We start from the raw sequence: 12,721 nt of genomic DNA on the forward strand, positions 1-12,721 counted from the left end.
GCTTCCTGGAGGAGGCACGGGGGCTGAGCCTGTGGTACGGCCCCTGGGTACCCCTTGGAGCTCCTAGTCCTCCTGCAAGGGGTGGGGGGTGGTCGCCCTCTGCCGCATGGCCCCTGAACCGTAGCCCTGTGTCCCGCAGCGGATCCGGGCCACCGTGAACTCACAGGAGCAGAAGCGTCTGCTCATGGACTTGGACATCAACATGCGCACGGTCGACTGCTTCTACACCGTCACCTTCTATGGGGCCCTGTTCAGAGAGGTGCGGCCCTGCTGGGTGGGTGGGAGGTGGGGGCTGGGCTGCAGGCTGGGCGCGCAGGCTGCCCCCCCGCTTCGCTCTGCACACCTGCGCCCCGTCCGGCTGCCCCGCCGTCCGCTGTTGCTCACTGGGCCCCCAGCAGACGCTGGCTCCGCGCCCCTGTGTGTGCCAGGTGCTAGGCACCGAGGGAGTAAGACAGCACGTGCGGGGTTCTGGAGAGCTCATAGGACCCAGGCTGCGTGGCTCTCCTGCTTCCTGCCTCGGTTTCCTTCTCTGTGTAACGAGGCCAGTCATCGTATCCACCTCACAAGGTCGCGTGAAGCTAAAGATGATGTGACCCAGGGCCTGGTACTCAGTCTGCCTCTGGGATCACCTGCTTGCTTCCCAGGCATCCAGGCTGGTGGGGTGGGTTTCTGAGCAGGGGCAGCCAAGGAGGTGGGCGAGGGTCCAGTTCTTGGTCTGTGGGCAGGACTGGTTGTGGGATGAGAGAAAAATCAGGGGTGATGCCAGGGGGTGTGGCTTGCTGCAGCCAGAAGACAGGCTCCTGCTGGGTGCTCCCTGAGCATCTACCAGGTCCCCAGGCGTGCTGGGTCAGTGCCTCCTTATCCACTTGTCTGACCGGCTAAGCACCTGCTGTGTACCGGGGGCAGGCTGCTCGGCCCCTTACTGCGGGGGTGGGGGGTGGGCCAGACAGAGGTGTGCGGAGCGAAGGTGGGGTGGGGCAGCCTGCGCCTCACTGCATGCTGGGTCAGAGTTGGCAGGGAGGCACGTGGGTCTGCGGGTGCCCCAAGGAGATGCCATACCCAGCCTTCCTAGAAGACTGTCCTGAAAGATAGATAAGTTTGTGGGGGAGCTGGAAGTGGGGGAGGCCGAGCTTTGCAGGAGAAGAAGGGAACCATCTGTCAAGGCTAGAGCTAGGATGACCCATGTGTGTTGGGGGCCATGACGGCTGAGGTTAGGAGGGTCTGCAGGGCTGGGTCATGGAGCTGAGCTGTAGCTGGGCCTGAGAGCCCCCATTGGGAGGGACACAGATGTGTGTTTTATCACTTCTTTCTGGAAACTGCCACAGAATTAGGGATCAGAGGGAGGAGACCAGAGGCAACAGAGCTGGGTGAGGCTGGGTGTGCTACCCACTAGTATAGACAAGCATGGAAGGTGGAGAAGCAGAAGTTGAAAGATTTGGGGGGCAGAATAGGAGGAGCTGGGAGCAGGCAGATGTGTCTGTGGGGAGGCCTGAGCGGCGCTGGAGAGTCAGGCACATGGTGACATGGCCCCAGGGCAGGCTATCCAGACACGGGTACCGCCTCGGGCTGACCCCGGGCTGATCTCCAGGTGTCCTTCCACAGGGAGATGTGTGGATCTGCATGGAGCTCATGGACACGTCCCTGGACAAGTTCTACCGGAAGGTGCTCGATAAAAACATGACCATTCCGGAGGACATCCTGGGGGAAATTGCTGTGTCTGTAAGTGACCCTGGGCTTGGGAGGGGTTGTGGGATCCAGGTCCATAGCCAGGGGCCCCGGGCCTGCGTAAGCAGGCACAAAGCCTAGCCTCATGGTGATAGCTTGGGCAGAGCTGGGTCCTCAGTGGGGCCGTGAACCTGGGCGACTGCCCTCCAGGGACCCAACTCTCCCACCCTGGATCAGAGCCTTCTTGCTGAGGAGACCCCGGAGCCTGGGCTCCCAGAGCCACACAGATTTGAGATCTTGGGTCTCTAGCTTTTGTGTGCCAACTCCTAAGCTTTCTACACCATTTTTTAAAAAAGGACTTAGTACTTACAACTTCCTTATGCCAAAAATGCCCTGAGACCGCTCACAGAGGTACAAGCTAAACTGGGGAGAAGCTTAGCATCCACAGTGTTTGCCTTTTGAGGTAAGATGTTTCTAGAGGAAGGTAGCAATGCTGGGCTTGAGCATCCTGGCAGCCAAAGGGAAAAAGGAAATGGAATCAGTTATACTGGTGCTTCTCAATCCTGATCGCATGTGAGAACATTGAAAACACAACTGTGCCAGGGTATCGACTCAGGATCTTTGGGGTGATTGTCCAGGCTTCCCCACTGTGTCTTCCTGAGGGGAATGGCTCAAGCATACAGGCCTCTGGCCCTGCTAAAGGAGAGGAGCCGGGGATACCACGGAAGGGCTGGGTTTTACCCAAGAGCCTGGTAGGGGGTAGTGACAGCCCTTAGGAGGGGTCACAAGCCTGGGGTTCTGCAAGCTCTTGGGAACATCATTTCCCTGGTAAAGGCTTGGGCCTGAGACCCTGGACCACTCGGGTGGGAGGGAGAAAAGCAGGAGGCTGGGTGTTTCTGCACCGAGGTCACCATGACACTGGGGTCAATGTTGGGATGCGGGCAAGAGCTGGGGTGGTGGGGCACTGGGGGCCGGATGTGGCCGAGGGAGACAGGTGGACACGGGTAGGGAGGCTTACTGCTGTGTTGTGGTGGACGGAAGCAGGAATGACAGCAGCCTTGTCTTTTCTCTTCCTGCTCTGAACGCCAGATCGTGAGGGCGCTGGAGCATCTGCACAGCAAGCTGTCCGTGATCCACAGAGGTCAGTGCCCTGCCACTGACCCGCCGGGAGGGGCCTGCAGCCTGCTCACAGGCACAGTCTCGCCCAGTCCTGCAAGGAGGCTGGACCTCTCCCCTTTCTCAAGATGAGCCACCTGAGGTGTTAGGTAGTGAGGTGCCCATTGGGGTCATGAGTTGAGCCTGCTTCCCAGTCTAGGCCAATGTCACTTCTCCAAGCCATTGTCTTCAGTTCCCACCCCCCTCCCCCGGTCCCAGCTGCACCCCCCCCCCCCAGCCACTCCTCTTAGGTCCTTAGGTTTGCTGGTACTCGGAGCAAGAATTGGACTTTGGTCCTGGGAATGCTGACTGAATTTGTTTTGACATAAGCGTTTAGGTATCGTGAAATGCACAGATCCATAGTTAACATTCGATGTATCTGTTCAGAGTTTACGCTCTGGTAACCCTGGCCCCTTTCAAGATGCAGGATGTTTGTACCTTCTACCCCGCTCCAGAAAGTTCTCTGGGCCTTTCTTGGTCAGTCCCTGCCCCTACATCCCCCCTTTGCCTTTCATCTGATTTTTCCCACAGTAAATGAGTTTTACTTGTTCTTGAACTCATGTAAACAGATTCACATGGCCTCTTTCCAGCCTCTTTCACTTGGTCTAATGTTTCTGAGGCTCAGCTGGGTCGTGTGTCGTGGTTCCTTCCTTTTCCTTCTGAGTAGTTCACTTACCCGGACGTCCCGCTTCTCACAAAGTTGATTAGACCAAGCTTGCTTTGCCTCCTCGGCGGCCACCCCAGCACCACCAACCCCCCCACCCCCGCCCCGGCCACCACTGTTGGCAGCTCAGCGTGGAACCTGCTGGTCCTTTTCTTGTGCATTTCTATCCTTCTGTGTGTCCCTGTAGGAAAACTTGGAGGTTGCATGTGTTCTGCATGTGCTTTTGCTGGAAGATCCCCTGCTGTGTGGCCCATAGCCACTCAGTGTGAACCCCGAGTTGTAGTGTGGGCTCCCTTGTCCCGTGTTTGCGCTGCCACCCTGTGCCTCCCGGCCGAACCTCCCAACCTCTCAGCATGGATGCTGGGTGGCTTCCGGGTTCTCAACCGGGCAGTGGTGCCATCCCCCCGCCAGAGCCCCAGCGCAGGACCCCTGAGCTGGAGATGCGGCCAGGAAACCGGCCAAGTCTCCCCTCTGGACCTTATGTCCAGAGTGCTGATGGTGGGTGCAAAGACGAGGTCCTCGTAGAAACTCACTTCCTTCCCCACATGTGGCCAGTGGCCAGGGCGTGTTCTGGCTGCACTGCTCCCGTCTTTGTGGTCTTGGACCGGGGCAGCGCCTCCCAGAGCCTAGTCCCTCCTCCACTCCCTGGGCCCTGGTATCATCGGCCCCTGGGGTGGCTGGGGCGTCAGAGGAGCTTTTGGCCTCCAGCAGTGGCCCACGACCCCAGAAGATAAAAAAAGAGGTGTTCTATCCCTGGCAGACGTGAAGCCGTCCAATGTCCTCATCAACAAGGAGGGTCACGTGAAGATGTGCGACTTTGGGATTAGTGGCTACTTGGTGGATTCTGTGGCCAAAACGCTGGACGCTGGCTGCAAACCCTACATGGCTGTGAGTGGTCCCCACAACACTCTGAGTTCCCCCACAGCTGAGGTTCAGGAGGGACGTGCCTGCGAGATCGTGGTCAGGCCGCGTCCTCTGTCCATTGGGGACAGAGTCTTCCTGAGGCCCTGCATTTCCTGCCACCTAGCCTGGCCAAGCAACCCCTCTTTACCCTGGTATTAGCTGTGCCCCAAATGCCCATTTGGATGATAAATTTCATGGACACCCACATGGAGGTGACTTGTGCGATTTGTGTAGGTCCGAGCCCTCTCCCACTATCCTGAGGGTGCCCCCCTTCCCCAGGCAGGAGTAGCTGTGAGGCATGATTTGGGCCTTTACCACAAGACGCTGGCCCTCTGGCCTCAGTTTTCTCCCCTGCTGTGGGGGGCTGGGGTGGGTAGGATTAGCACTGATCCTTCTGTTTGGGGTGGGGGAGGAAAGGTCTAGCTGAGGGAAACTTGGGTGGCCCCTACTCTAGCCCCTCGCTGGGAGGTGGGTGTTCACGCCTCACTGATCCCTTTTACAGCCCGAGAGGATCAACCCGGAGCTGAACCAGAAGGGCTACAATGTCAAGTCTGATGTCTGGAGCCTCGGCATCACCATGGTAACGGCTTGCAGCTGGGCCCAGCCCTTGCTGGTCGGGTGGGGCCTGGGTGGGGCCATGCTCAGTCCGTGAGCTTTTGGTGGGCCCATCAAATGGTTTAGGCCTGGAAAAAAGTGTTGGCTTCACAATCTGAGAAGAAAACGTGCCATCAAAAATTATGGTGTATCTAAGGGGATATCTACAGTGATGTCATGCCCTTTCCTAGTGGGGAGGTGTGTCCTTCATGAAAGTTCTTGACAGCTTGTGATAACTTGTCTATTAGACTTTACCCAGAGCTCATGGTACTTGTTGAGGAATCACAGCCAATTCCAAATTAAGTGAGCTCCTGGTACCCAAATAATTTAAAGAGCAAAATGGCAAAAATCTTAAGAAAATTGTTTTCTTTTGCAGCAAGAAGTTTGTTGCTTGTGAGGTCCTGGTGCATTTGCTTGAGTGTGGTGGGGTGCGGTGGGTGGGCTGTCAGTCCTGGGGCTCTGGGGGTGGGAGGGATGAGGGCAGGTGCCTAGCCCTTAGCTCAGCTGGGATGGCTACATATGAGGTCCAGGAGGAGGGCTGGGAGCTTTCTAGAACTGCCCAGGGAACGCCTGCCCCTGCCTGAGTCACGGCTTGGCTCAGGTGTGGGTCAAGGTTTAATTAGATACCAATTGAGAAAGCCCATTCTGGTACCCATGTGGAGAATGGGCTGAAGGGACAGGAAAAAGACCAGAATGCGTGTTTTCCCCGCTTGGATACCTGGGAAAACGTTGCTGTCATGGTGGCCCCGGGATGCCCTAGGGACTGACGGAGCTGGCTGAGGGGTCATCGGCCTCCATCCCCATCCCCACCATTGGAGCTAATGGGGAGTGCCCGCAGTGTGGATGTTTCCGTGGTGCCCTCACCCTCCCTGCCCCAGCCCCTTTGGCCTCCTGGTGTTGCGGGCTGGGTACAAGCGGTAATCCAAAACCAAACCAGGATCATACCTAGTGGGAAGGGGTGTGGAGAGGAGAGACTCAGGGGTGGGAGCAGAGCAGCACAAGCTTCTGAGGAAGTAGGGGAGGGCCCTGCAGGACTCTGGGGGCAGCAGCCCTGAGGTGGGGGGGGGGCACCTGGTGTGTGCCTTCGGAGCCAGATTCAAGGGCAGGTCAGAGAAGTGGTGGGTGGGAGTTCAGGGTCAATGTAGATGTGTTGGATCGTACTGATAATGCAGTTTGACTATCCTAACCCCCCTCCTCATCGTGTGACCATAACCGTGTAAGCGGTGTTTGTTCGCAGTGACTGAGAAAGGATCAAAAGCAAAATCGTATTGTCAGAGACACGGAATTGGGTGATACTTTCCATTTTTCTTAATACTGCTGACACAATCCTTGTTCAAGTGAACGGTTTTCTTTTTGAAGCGGAGAGGAATGTTCAAAGTCTGAAGGTGCACGCTGTACCTGCAGATAAGAGTCTCCCAACTCCTGAGTTAAAAAATAAGAGCAAATTCTTGCTGGATTGCCAGACGACACGGAACTGGTTGGATGTTAGAGACCCCACTCATGACCACTTGACACATAACACAGCCTGCTCCCCTCCCTCCATCCCTTCCTCCCATCCATCTGTCTGTCCGTCATGACTGGGGACGCACCACATCCCACTGACGTTCTCATGTCCCCGCTGGAACTTGGGCAAGCCCCTGCTAAGTGCATATTTGAGTTAGCAGGTGCTCCAGAACCTGGTGACAGAAACCGACGGTAGTTCAGTATTTCTCACGGTTCTGCAGTTTGGGTTGGACTAGCTGGGCAGTTGTGCCACGCCCCCTGGCTCTGGCTGGGGTCAGGGCTGGGCTGGAAGGTCCAGGAGGGCTTTGCAAACGTGGGGCCTCCATGTGACTTCCTCATGGTCACATGCTGCTGGCTGGGTTCGAGGGCGGTTGCTGTCTTCTGCGGTGGCCGGCTTCTGCGCGAGAGGGGTTCTGAGCTGCCCATCCCAGGACTGGCACCTTGTGCTTCTGCCTCGTTCTGTTCTCAGAGCGTCGCAGGGCAGGCCAGGGTCAAGGGGAAATAGAGTCCGCGTCTGGATGGGGGACTAGCATGCTGGCATCGGAGAAGCTGCGCCCGTAGCCTAGGAACCCAGCTGCCCCAGTACAGGTTAGGTTTTTCCCCCAGAAGTTACGGAAGTCATAGAAACGCCCATCTAAAAACAGAGGAAAAGTAACAGGGAGACAAAAGTCATCAAAGACACGTAGCCCCTTCTGCCTACCGTCCACTGCCAACATTGTCCATTTCCTTCTAGATGTTATCTGTGGCTTTTATTTTGCTTTTTTCACTTAGCACCACATCACTGGTGTTTCTCTGGATTGTTAGAAACCCCTGTAGGCATCTCTTCAAGAGACTCTACACCATCTGCTACCATCTCCCCAGCCAGTCCCTCATGTGGCATGTCTCACTTGTTTCTGGGTTTCTCTTTCCTTTCGAAGTCCCTGGCCGGCCCCGGGGGAGGGACCGGTGAAGTCTTGGGTGCTGGGCCTGCCACTGTGGGGGGTTCTCTCCAGGCCTCTGAGCCCAGCCCGGGGAGCCGTCTGCGGGCACGTGAGCACAGCCACGGGACATACGCGATGAGATTGGGAAGGCTCTTGGCCCTGACGGGTGTCAGTCAGGTGCTGATCATGTGAACACCTGAATGGGCTATCACGGAGCATGGCCCTCATGGTCATGGCCAAGCCTCAGCTGCCCTGCTGCAGGCCGGTCCCTGGTGCTGAATGTTTGCACTGCTTCTTAATAGTCTCTGTTGCAAATCCCAGCACACCGTGCATTTTGTGCCCAGAGGCTGTTTTGTTTTGTTTTGCATATTTTGAGTTCTTTAGACAAAATTACCAGGCAAAAAGGATTACAAGGTCAAGAGTCTGGACAGTTTTCTGTTTTCCTAATGGTAACTCTGGCAGCCACTGGGTCCTTCCGTGGAAACCCACACAGGACCTTCACTTCTGCTACTTGGAATCGGTACGTTCTAGGAAAAAGCACCCTGAATTTGGCCTGCGGAAGTACACACCGGATCACAGCCTTACCCGCTGCAGTTCGCACACCCTCCTTCGGTGGGGTGTGTTTATGTCTTGGCTGGAAAGGGGCCTGTAGCCTAATGGGAAGGCTCTTTCTGAGCACAATAATTAGTGAGCTCTTCAGGCGCCAGGTGCCAGCACGAAGCATTTGTTTGAGCTGAGGTCTCTTGTGTTCATTATGGTGATTATGGCCTGTCAGTGAGAAGTCTCTGTGCTGTTCCAGGCGGGGGCCTGGGCTGACCTGATTTTTTTTTCAACTTGGCAGTCAAAATCAGAACCCGGAGTTTGTGGCAGGATAGCCGGTCTTTTCCACAAATGACTTCCCGCCAACTGTAGGCGAGGCAGGTAGCTGGGGGCCTGGCGTGGCTGCAGAGGCCAGGTGGCCTCGATGTCACCTGCAGGGAGCTCCAGGTTCACCAGGATTGACAAGGCCTCGGTGGCCGTGTGTCCAGGGGGGACGTGGGGAGGGGGAAGTCTTCCCGGAGGAGGAGGCCTTGCAGGTGGGTCCTGCAGGAGACTGCTGGATGCATGGGGCGGGGGGGGCGGGGGGCAGGGGAAGGAGCCCTGCAAACTTCAGTTCCTGACGGGCCCCGGGGGGGCTGTTGGCAAAGCGAAGGAGCTGACCAACGCAGGCCTCACTGTCTACAGCTTCGGGGAGAGGCAGGCCTGTGCGGATAATTTCCCTTCCCATTTGCCTGCTCTGTCATAACAACCGCCCAAATACACGGCAGCAGATACTGAAGACCCCGTGGAGACGGTAGGGAGGGGGAGGCCTGTGGCGATGGGGGGCCTGCCCCACGTGCCTTTGCCGACTGCTGCCTGGGGGAAGGTGTCCCAGGCTTGTCAGCTCCTCTGATTTTTCCAGATTAGCTGGAACTTGGGTTTTCATGTAAAGCCTTCTGAATTTAGGTTGTTTCAAAGCCCGATGATACTCCCACCGTCACAACCCCTGGCTGGATTTGCTTCGGGAGCCATAGTCTGTGCCGGCTGGGTCAGAGGAACTGACTATTGCTGTTCCCCCAGCTTTGATCTTTGTTCTGATGTCATGTGTCCGCCCCTCAACTTGCCTGTGGCCCAGCTTTGGGCGACAGGCCAGGCCAGGCAGGTTTCCCACCTGCCCTGCCTCCCGGGGCCGGGTGTGCGCGCGTCTGACCCCCGCTGCTGCCTCGCTGCAGATCGAGATGGCCATCCTCCGCTTTCCGTACGAATCCTGGGGGACTCCGTTCCAGCAGCTGAAGCAGGTGGTGGAAGAGCCGTCTCCCCAGCTCCCAGCTGACCGTTTCTCTCCTGAGTTTGTGGACTTCACTGCGCAGTGGTGAGTCTGCAGCCTCCCCGAGCCCCAGGTGGCCCCCCTCCCTGCCCCGGCCCGATTCCAGCTCCGCCCTGTGCCCGGTCCCCTTCTCCTTTAGCAAATAAACACCCAGACGACATAGCATCAAAATATGCAGGGCAGAAATAGAGCACAAGGAAAATCTGGCAAACGATGGTCCTTGGGGAGATTTTGATACAGTCCTTCTAGAACCAGACAGACCAGGTAGCCCGGAAAAGAAAACAAAACGCAGATGGAGGACCTGAATAGCATAAACAGAGTTGCTTTAGTGATGTTTAGAACTTTGTACCAAGTTAAAGAATGCCCATGGGAGTTCTCTTAAAAAAAAAAAAAAAAAAAAAAAAAAAAAATATATATATATATATATATATATATATATATATGTATATATATATATATATATATATATAATGTATGTATGTTCGAGATTAGAAAGGAAATAGGTAGAAAGGAAGAAGGCAGAGGCATCCAGGTCAGGTTTCCTGCCCACAATTAAACAAGAAGTGCTTAGCCGCAGAGGGAAAAGATATGTGGAAACGCAAAGTAAATTCTACTGGCCAACTCTTGTTTTTTTTTAAACATTTTTTAAACTTATTTATTTCTTTATTTTAATTTAAATTCAAGTAGCCAACGTACAGTACATTATTAGTTTTTGATGTAGTGTTCAAGGATTCATCCATTGTGTGTAACACCCAATGCTCGTCAGATCACGTGCCCTCCATAATGCCCATCAAGTCACCCCATCCCCCCACCCCCCTCCCTTTGGATTGGTTTTTTTTTTTAAGATTTTATTTATTTGTTTGAGAGAGAGAGCCAGAAATAGTGGCAGAGAGCATGAGTGGGGAGGAGAGGGAGAAGCAGGCTCCCCGCTGAGCAGGGAGCCTGACATGGGGCCCGATCCCAGGACCCTGGGATCATGACCTGAGCTGAAACCAAGAGTCGGACACTTAATGTGCCATCCATGAGCCCCCCAACTCTTGGATTTTGAAAGGGATTTGAAAAATAAAATCACAAGGTATGCAGAAGTGAGAGACAGAACATATTGACCTTTCTATGGATTGTGGGCAAAGAGATACTCAGGGGAAAATACGTATCCTCAGAGAGGTGCTAGGGGAGCTGTGTAAATCACTCTCCTATGAGAAATTAAGAAAGACTGAAAACAAATGAGCCTGGCAAGCAGAGTTGGTGGTCACCTTGACCCTTTACCCTGGGGCGTCCCCTGTCCCTGGACCCGCGATGAGGAGTTTCCCTCCTGATTAAGGACACTCTGTGTGCGGTCGTTAACTACTGCATTTCAGTATCATTTGGTATTGGGTTCGTTGAGAATTCCCTAGATCACTCCAGAGACAAGAGAACAAATACCCCAAGAGGCAAAGCAACTTGGTCTAAGTCTTGGTAGAGTTAGAGGTGAGCCCACCCTGGCTTGGCTGGCCTGGAGACCTCCTTTATGCCAGCCTGGCTTCAGCCTGCCCTGCTCTCTTCTAGCCTGAGGAAGAACCCTGCGGAGCGCATGAGCTACTTGGAGCTGATGGTGAGTGTGGGGCGTGAGTGGTGGATTGGCGGGGCTCGGGAGAGGGCCGCGTCCCTGTGCACAGAGCTCGGCAGCACCTTTGGCTTGCCTCTGTCCTAAATCATTCAGGTACTCACTTGTTGGCTCAGACATAACCCCGGCTCCCTCCCCGCTCCTCCAGACCCAGGCCCAGGCAGTGCTCTGACAGATGGTGCAGGGGGATGGGGGTGATGGTGACGGAGGGGAGTCATTTTGTAGCTATCAGGGAAGGCCTCACAGAGGAGGTGACATTTGAACTGGGCTTGGAAGGATGAAGAAGGACTTACGTGCTGATGGAGAGGACATTCCACTCGGCTGGAGGCCTGGTACCAGTGGGGAAGAATGAGTTCAGTGTGGCCGGAGGAGAGCTGCAGGAGGGTGGAGGAGAAAGCTGTCACACTGTCTCTAACAAGGAGGGCTTCCTGAAGGGGGAGGTCATAGAAGGATGTGTAGGAGTTTGCCAGGCAGAGAGACAGGTGTCCTGGGCAGGGGGGGCACGCGGGGGCTGGGGGTGCTCCGAACTCTTACGCAAGGTGACTGCCTTCTCTTGTCCCACCAGGAGCACCCATTCTTCACGTTGCACAAAACGAAGAAGACGGACATTGCGGCCTTTGTGAAGGAGATCCTGGGGGAGGACTCCTAGGGGGCGGGCCGTGGGCTCCTCTCTGGCCCTCCAGCGCCCCACACCCCCTCTGCTGGGGCAGTGCTTGCCCACACGCATAAGCTGCTGCCACCGCAGCCTTGGGTGTTGGGCGAAGAATCAAGGGGGCTGCTCCTGACTGGCTTGCAGCAGGCGTTGGTCCCAAGTGCCAAAGAACCAGACCAGCGGGGCCCCCAGCCAGGCCATGTGGGCCCCACCGGTGCCTCTGCCCATGCTGCTGCAAGGACCCCAGGTCTCCAGCCCCTGAGATCCTGGACTTTGGCGGGCCCGGATGGCCTCCACGGGACCCTGCTGCCCCTCGCAGAGAAGACAGCCAGTGCCTGAGTGCGGGACACTGCCTGGGCCCAGCCCTGGATGCCACCCAAGTTGTATATTTTTTTTTTTATCTCTTGACTGAATAGACTTTGCACACTTCGGCCTAGGGTGGCCACACTTTTGTCCTGGCATCCATGTCGGGGGACACAGTCGGGGGGTGAGCCGTGTGAATCCCCCTGAGCCCCACGAGTAAGACGACGGAGCCGCCCGAGCCTTCCCCCCAGCACTGGCAAAGAGGGCCTCTAAGGGCACCCCGTCCACTGCCTCGGGAGCGGGGGTGCTTTCACTTTTTTTTTTTAATTTATCCTCTTGATTTTTTTTTTTTTTTTTTATTGCTTTGTGGGTTTGGCTGTTTTTTTTCTTGCATGGTGTGGAGCCGATCACTTTTCTCCCACCCCCTAGAGACCAGCAGGTGGAGACCCACCTATCTGCTCAGTCTGGGGTCTCAGGGGATGGGCCCAAGGTCTCTGCTCAGAGAGGTGCTAGGGGAGCTGTCTAACTCACTCTCCTTGGGGACCGGCTCAACAGGGGCTGTGGATTTGCTTTTGGTATTGTTTAAAAAAAAAAGAAAAAGAAAATATATTTTTTTGAAGAAAGGACTGCCCAGGGTCTTATCCCTGTTGGGTTGGGGCAGTTACCTGATTGTTGTTTTAATTTAAAAAAAATAAGAAAAAGTGGAACAAAGACTGTGTGAGACTGTGTGTGGAAGCGGCGAGCCCCACTCCTTGGTGAATATCTGTGGTCCGTAGGAAGCGCTCTTGCCCCCGGGCCAGGGCAGCATGATCGGGGGTTGGGGGGGCTGCTGAACACCTCAGGCTCTGCCCTGGACAGACCCTTCCACATGGGAGGACACTGCAGGTCCCAGCTGAGGCTCCAGGCCCGGTGC

At 55.6% G+C, this 12,721-nt stretch overlaps 1 protein-coding gene across 2 annotated transcripts in view; it reads left to right on the forward strand.

The window, feature by feature from the left end:
- Window positions 1-12,519, forward strand: part of MAP2K3 (mitogen-activated protein kinase kinase 3) — a 29,768-nt gene extending 17,249 nt beyond the window's left edge. The window contains exons 5-12 of one of the 2 annotated variants that reach the window (XM_064582896.1): window positions 140-259; window positions 1,603-1,719; window positions 2,722-2,806; window positions 4,245-4,372; window positions 4,890-4,967; window positions 9,156-9,295; window positions 10,796-10,841; window positions 11,419-12,519. In XM_064582896.1, the coding sequence (XP_064438966.1) occupies window positions 140-259; window positions 1,603-1,719; window positions 2,722-2,806; window positions 4,245-4,372; window positions 4,890-4,967; window positions 9,156-9,295; window positions 10,796-10,841; window positions 11,419-11,502 (798 nt within the window). In that variant the 3' untranslated portion in view covers window positions 11,503-12,519. The remainder of the gene's footprint in view (window positions 1-139; window positions 260-1,602; window positions 1,720-2,721; window positions 2,807-4,244; window positions 4,373-4,889; window positions 4,968-9,155; window positions 9,296-10,795; window positions 10,842-11,418) is intronic. The other variant, XM_045889683.2, reaches the window with a different exon arrangement.
- The last annotated feature ends 202 nt before the right edge of the window (window positions 12,520-12,721 follow it).

Source organism: Mirounga angustirostris, unplaced genomic scaffold (assembly GCF_029215605.1).
Source record: "Mirounga angustirostris isolate CCGP_5_RB_7025 unplaced genomic scaffold, mMirAng1.0.hap1 SCAF_17, whole genome shotgun sequence".
NCBI classification, from domain to species: Eukaryota; Metazoa; Chordata; class Mammalia; order Carnivora; family Phocidae; genus Mirounga; species Mirounga angustirostris.